At 48.4% G+C, this 6362-nt stretch overlaps 1 protein-coding gene across 1 annotated transcript; it reads left to right on the forward strand.

Annotated features, from left to right (window-relative positions):
- Positions 1-1616: 1616 nt before the first annotated feature.
- LOC104055360 (vitelline membrane outer layer protein 1) lies at positions 1617-3395 on the forward strand. Its single transcript, XM_054051995.1, has 3 exons — positions 1617-1802; positions 2371-2474; positions 3006-3395. The coding sequence occupies exons 1-3, from the start codon at positions 1632-1634 to the stop codon at positions 3298-3300; spliced, it is 570 nt and encodes a 189-aa protein (XP_053907970.1). The 5' UTR covers positions 1617-1631; the 3' UTR covers positions 3301-3395.
- Positions 3396-6362: the final 2967 nt, after the last annotated feature.

Below are 6362 nucleotides of genomic sequence, written 5' to 3' on the forward strand. Positions count from 1 at the left end.
ATATTATTGATTCACTGGTCTTCACTGGGTATGGAGTCTGGCAATGGTCCATTGTTATTGCCATGCTTGTTGCCACTTTTATGAGGATATCTAGTAGGTTTATGAGGAATAGACATTTCAACTTAGGAAGTCCCCTCTCACCAGGAATGGCAAAATATCCATGAGCATTCTCAAGACCAGGACCCTGACCAAACAGCTTTTCATGCCTGTTGTCTTTTTTCTGCTGGGTTCCTGCTGCCTATGAGGTACAAAGACCCAAAATGACATCTTTGTCCTCATTGCCTATTCTGTGGCACTGGAAGAGGCTGCCCAGGAAGGTGGTTGAGTCACCTTCCCTGGAGGTGTTTTAGGGATGGGTGGATGAGGTGCTGAGGGGCATAGTTTAGGGATGATCCAGCAGGTCCTTTCCAACTTAGTGATTCTATGATTGTCTCCTGTGGGGTGCAGTGAGTAACTGAGGATCTTCACAATTTTACTGAAGGGGAACATCAGAGGATTTCAACTGAAAACAACACTTCTTCCTTCATGTATGTGAGGTGTCTATTATAGAAGCAAGCTATTCCGTTTTTCGGTAATTGAAGCCTGGAAGAATTTTTCTCCCTGTGTTGGCCGTTTACAGTGTAGGATATACTGCTGGTATTGACATCACAGGATGACTATCCGAGGTGGCATCAATGCTGACTTTTTAACGGGACTGTGAGCAGCCTATCCTCCTACTCTGGAATGGCTCACCAGATATCCATGAATGTCAGTGTCAGCAGAGGTTTGTTCTCTGCCAGATCCTCTGGGGGGAACAAGGCATGCAACAGAAACATCTGAGAGTAGAACAACAGCAAGGATAGGAGCCTGTTTTTGCCAGAAACTTGCACACAGCCTGTATGCTCACACCTCCTAAAAATATACCTGAGCAGCTGGAGCAGTGTCTGCACAGGGAGCGTGGAGTCAGTGGTATGATAGGACTGCATACAGTTTTGCTCCTGTTCCCCTGTCCCCAGTACAAGACAGACACGACTAAACTGGAGTGAGTTCAGCAGAAGCCATGTGAGATGGTCAGCACCTGGAGAGCTTGCCTTGTGAGGAGAGGTTTCTAACTTTTACATCGTCATCTGCACATAACATCTTGTCCCAGAGCAAAATGCAATAGCTTCCAGTGCAGGCAATTTTCTCAGCCTCAGTGGGACAACAAAGAGAGAAAGAAAGCGAGGGAAAGAAAGGAAGTGAGGACTTCCACAGGGCAAAGGACTCTGAGACACTTCCACTTCCATTTTGTCTCAGCCACTTCAGAGGTTTCTTCCCCTTCTCCTACCTTCCTCTCTCCAACACCCTCCTCATAGCATTTCCAAGACCCTCCTCAAAACCACAAAACCTCCCTGGGGAGTGGTCCTAGGTCTGCTCCCTTCTTTTGCCACAAGTTTTCAGAGCCCTGCAAGCCCTCCAGCAAGCATGAGCTGGTGACACTCCTTCAGCATGGCAAGAGGGACAGGTAGTCAACAGGAACAGTACATAGCAACAACCAACGCACTTCGTGGCATTTGTTGACACTCCCCAAGGACTCCCACCCACTCTCCTCTTTTATAAATTCCTATTCGCTATCACCTCCATGCAGTGAGGTGCCAAGCAGATCTCCGACAATGCAGCTGCTCATCCTGGCCATCCTCTGCTCGCTGAGCTCCTGCTGCCTCCAAGGCACAGGGGCACGCAACTGTGAGTCCGTCCTCACAGTGCCCAATGGAGGTCCATGGGGCTTTTGGGGACAAGAACAATTCTGCCCCAGCGGCTACGCTTATGGTTTTGAACTGAAGGTAAGTTTTCATTCCTTCTTTGGGATGGGGGAAAAAACCCTGCTGTGAAAGCTGGCCACAACACTTTGTCTCATGGCAGCATTTTGCATTGTATCTGCAGTGCTCACACAGGTTTATCAGCAAGAAATCTCTGATGCAGAGTAGCTCTCCAGGCTCTCTGCCAGTGAGCAATTTCTTAGCAGAGGAGACCATGGGGTAGAAGACCTGAAATTGCTACTGCATTGCCCACTCTGAAGGGTCTGCCACAATTCCCACCTGCCAGGCTTCCAGCTCTAGGTGTCACAGCACACGGTGAGAGGTTGGTCATGAGCTGGAACAGCAGCCACCAAGGGTTCCTGTGTCCAGAGCTTCTGTTCCACAGTTTGGAGAAGAAGCAGAGGTGTGCAACAGCTGAAAGGGTTCCCTGAGACATGCCATGGAACTGCCTCACAACCCTGCTCAGTCGCACCACCCATGCCTGGCTCTGTCCCTGAATTTTCCCACCACCCCTCAACACAAAGGCTCATCCCATGTCTTCTTTTAAATGGGGAAAGTGCTGACCACTCCCATTTTCATCCTCTCTTCTAAGGTGGAGGACTACCGCGGACTTCAGACATTTGCAGACAATACAGCTTTGAACGGTATTCGCTTGCTCTGCACAGACGGCACAGTCATCGAGTCTTCCATTGGACAGTGAGTAGGCTTCACTTTCTTGTCCTACTTCAGAGCAGCAGCTTCTGTAGAGCATGAAGGAAAACCAGTAGGCACCCATTCCCCCTGTAAACGTGGATCCTCACCCTGCTCGAGGAGAGGGATGAGGTTCTCCCAGCCAAAAAGTCTGAAGGTCTTAGAGAAGGTAGAGATCTGGTCCCAGGGAAGAAAGTTGTACTTTGAAAGATGAAGGAGAGTTAAAACAAACGCAGAACTTTAACCTGTACATTTTCCCTTTTCCTCAAATGCTTACTTTGAAAAGGACATAGATATTGACAGGGACAAAACAGGCAGATGAAATTCCCAAGGAGTCTTGCAGCATCAAGGCACCCCAGGGTTGCTGGTGGCCGGGCATCTAGAGGGTGGCAGAGTGAAACAAGTGGTCATAGAAACCAAACATCCCTGTGTAGGTCCCCCACCCCAGCACTACCAGAATCCCAGGCAAGTTGTACTGTTGATTGCAGCACAGCAGAGGCTGAACACACCTTGAAGAGCTGTTTTCTTCTCTGGCAGGTGGGGAAACTGGACCAAGGCCCAAGTCTGCCCTGGCAAGGAGCTGGTTTCCTTCTCGCTGCGTGTGGAAGGGTGGCAGCACCTGCTTGATGACACAGCAGCCAACAACGTGAAGTTCACCTGCTCAGATGGGACAGTGCTGGAGGGCTGGGGAATTTCACGGGGTCACTTTGGCCCATGGAGCGGAAAATGCAACTCTGGGGCCATCTGTGGGCTCCAAACAAAAGTGGAGAAACCCCAGGGAACATGGGATGACACAGCTCTTAATGACATGAGAGTCTTCTGCTGTGAATGATAGAATCGTAGAATCACTAGGTTGGAAAAGACCTTTGAGGTCATCAAGCCCAATAGTACCTGTCCACTACTATGTCATGAATAAGCCAGACCTGCCACTCCATGCTAGCACCTACAAAATGATCCACCATTAAACCTTGAATCTGTACTTACACAAGAACCAGTGTGCGTTTTTCTCCATCACATTTTGAAGAAGGTAGCCCGTTCCCATGGCCACAGCACTCCGTGGGTTTCCTCCTGCCCCAGTTCAGTAAATGTGAGGTTACTGTAGGTGCTTGATCCTCTGTCCAGACTGCAGTGAGGCTCACAACAGGTCAGAAGGAGATGCTTGTGTGCACACACACAGCTCGCTGCTGATGACCACAGAGAGCAGTGACTTTATTGCCACCTGTGCAGACTCGGATACACACTGGGCTCACATATACGTGAACAGCTCGGGCAGCAGATGTTCCTCTCCAGCTGATCAAGATTGATGTCCACTAGTGAAATATGTACATGCATACGGAAAATGGGTTGCTGGTAGCTGGCAATAGCTGCTCGGGCTGCCCCAGACCTGGCCTCAGGCTCTGGTTTCCCAGGGTGCTGGCACCAGCATCCTTCCTGAGGTTCGTGGTCCTGCTGCAGTTGCCAACAGCTCTCACACTGCTGTCCAACACTGGCTTGAAGGTTGCTGCGGGTGTCCCACAAGGGCTCAGAATAGCATGTGTGCCCACACAGGAGGTAGATGGAAAGAATGTAAGAGTAATTAGTATTATTAATAGTAATAAATACTATTCTTATTATGTAAGATTATTTAGGAAGACAGCAGGACAGACTGTGATAAACAGGTGCAGGGCTTGGTCAGACCTTCATACTGACCAGCCAGCTGTTACTCAGGGCCAGCCCCTTTCATAACTTTTACCCTCACATTGCCTCCCTCCACAGAACCACCTTTGATCCTTCCCCTAAATATCCTGTAGTAATTCTTGCATGTTCCACAACTCCCTTAAAAAATCTCATAAGGTTCACAACTTCCCCAAATGCTTTTCCCTTGCAGTCCCCACCTGAGTTCCACAAACCTATAGATGATCATCCCCACCAGACTTCAGGGCCTTCTGGATAGGGGGTGACCCCACTAACTCCTCAGTGGGGTTCACTGGGGGCTTCGGGCTCATCACTCTCCTCCACCAATCACAGGAACAGGTCTGGGACTCTGCTGATACTGCTGATGTTACCGATTGCTCCAGTTGGTATTGCCACTTTGATCCTCTCTAGCTCTTTGTGTTCATTGTGGTTAGGTTTTGGAAAAAATTTATAACCTAAAAAACTTCTGGGAGTGAGTACAGAGGATCCCCACATCTGTAGGTACGGCAGAATACTGGACTGTAAGGACTGGACAGTGAAAGAGAAGTGATCGGCCCTGGAAGAAACTGTGGGATGGTGACTCAACCACCTCCCTGGGCAGCCTCTGACAGTGCCTGATGAACCTTTGTGTGAAAAACTTTTTCATGGTATCCAATCTGAACCTCCCCTGGTGCAGCTTGAGGCCATTCCCCCTTGTCCTATCAGCTATCACTTGGGAGAAGAGGCCAGCACCTTCCTTTCCACAACCTCCTTTCAGGTAGTTGCAGACAGCAATAAGGTCTCCCTTCAGTCTCTTCTTCTCAAGGCTAAACAACCCCAGTTCCCTAAGCCACTCCTCATAAGACTTGTTCTCCAGCCCTCTCACCAGCTTCGTTGCTCTTCTCTGGACAAGGTCCAGAGCCTCAACATCCTTCTTGTGGTGAAGGGTCCGGAACTAAATACTTTATTCAAGGTGTGGTCTCACCAGTGCCAAGTCCAGGGGCAGAATAACCTCCCTGGACGTGCTAGTCACACCATTTCTGATACAAGCCAAGATGCCATTGGCCTTTGTGGCTACCTGGGCACACTGCTGGCTCATGTTCGCTGGGCTGTCAATCAACACCCCCAGGTCCTTCTCTTGGCAGCTTTCTAGCCACTCTTTCCCTAGTCTGTACCTGCACAGGGTTGTTATGCCCCAAGTGCAGGACCTGGCATTTGGCCTTGTTAAACCTGTCCAGCAGTCCGGTCTGCTCAGATCCATCTGTAGAACCTCCCAAGCCTCAAGGAGATCGACACGTCCTCCCTGCTTAGTGTTGTCTGCAAACTTGCTAAGGGTGTACTCAATGCCTTCTAATCTTCTCCCTTACAATTTAAAGCCATTCCCCCTCATCCTATCACTTCATGCCCTCGTAAAAAGTCCCTTCTCAGCTTTCTTTTAGCCCCCTTTCAGGTACTGGAAGGCTGCTCTAAGGTCTTCTCAGAGTCTTCTCTTCTGCAGGCTGAACAACCTCAACTCTCAGCCTGTCCTCGTATGCTCCAGCCCTCTGATCATCTCCGCGTTCCTCCTCCGGACCCATTCCAACAGTTACACATCCTTGTTACGTTCAGAATTCCAGAAATGGACACAATACTCCAGGTAAGGTCTCACAGAGTGGAGTAGAAGGTCAAGAATCACCTCTCTCAAGTTGCTGGCTTGCTCAAAAGAGAATCAATGAGAATCACTGGGCCGCAGTAAGGTCACACATCCTTGTGGGCAGGTATCCAATTTTAAGAGACAAAGGTCATCTTGAGGTAGCTCAGTTTTCTTGTATGGGAATCAATTTACAATCAAGTATAATAGGAAAATTTATAACTCTGCTTTTCTCCTGGAAAAAAAAAGGTTCCCCTAAGGCACTTCAAAATACACTGAGACAAGAAAGAAAGGATTCTTGTCATGAGCATCCCAAGAGGTTTTTATATTACCTTTGTATTATTATAACACTTTCATATTACTTACTTTATCAAGCAAATTACTGTACACAGCAATTTATATGGAATTAGATGTGGAACAGTTGTTCTGTCTACACAGACAGTTCCTGCAAGAAAATTAGTCTTAGCAGTCATCTTGTGGTCTTCCTGCTCAGCTCTCAGCCCTGCTGATTGTAACAAAACCATTTGATTGGACTGAATTCAAAGGTAATGATGGGTTATTGAATAATAAACATCCCAGTTTCTGGACTGAAAAGACCAAATAGTGAAATG

The sequence above is a fragment of the Cuculus canorus genome, chromosome 1 (assembly GCF_017976375.1).
Source record: "Cuculus canorus isolate bCucCan1 chromosome 1, bCucCan1.pri, whole genome shotgun sequence".
Lineage (NCBI taxonomy): Eukaryota > Metazoa > Chordata > Aves > Cuculiformes > Cuculidae > Cuculus > Cuculus canorus.

What these genes read in the sequence shown, in the direction of transcription:
- LOC104055360 (XM_054051995.1), top strand. Translation starts at nt 1,632, where the DNA reads ATGCAGCTGCTCATCCTGGCCATCCTCTGCTCGCTGAGCTCCTGCTGC. An exon ending in CTTATGGTTTTGAACTGAAG is followed by an intron (nt 1,803 to 2,370) that starts GTAAGTTTTCAT and finishes CTCTCTTCTAAG; the next exon opens with GTGGAGGACTACCGCGGACT. An exon ending in ATCGAGTCTTCCATTGGACA is followed by an intron (nt 2,475 to 3,005) that starts GTGAGTAGGCTT and finishes CTTCTCTGGCAG; the next exon opens with GTGGGGAAACTGGACCAAGG.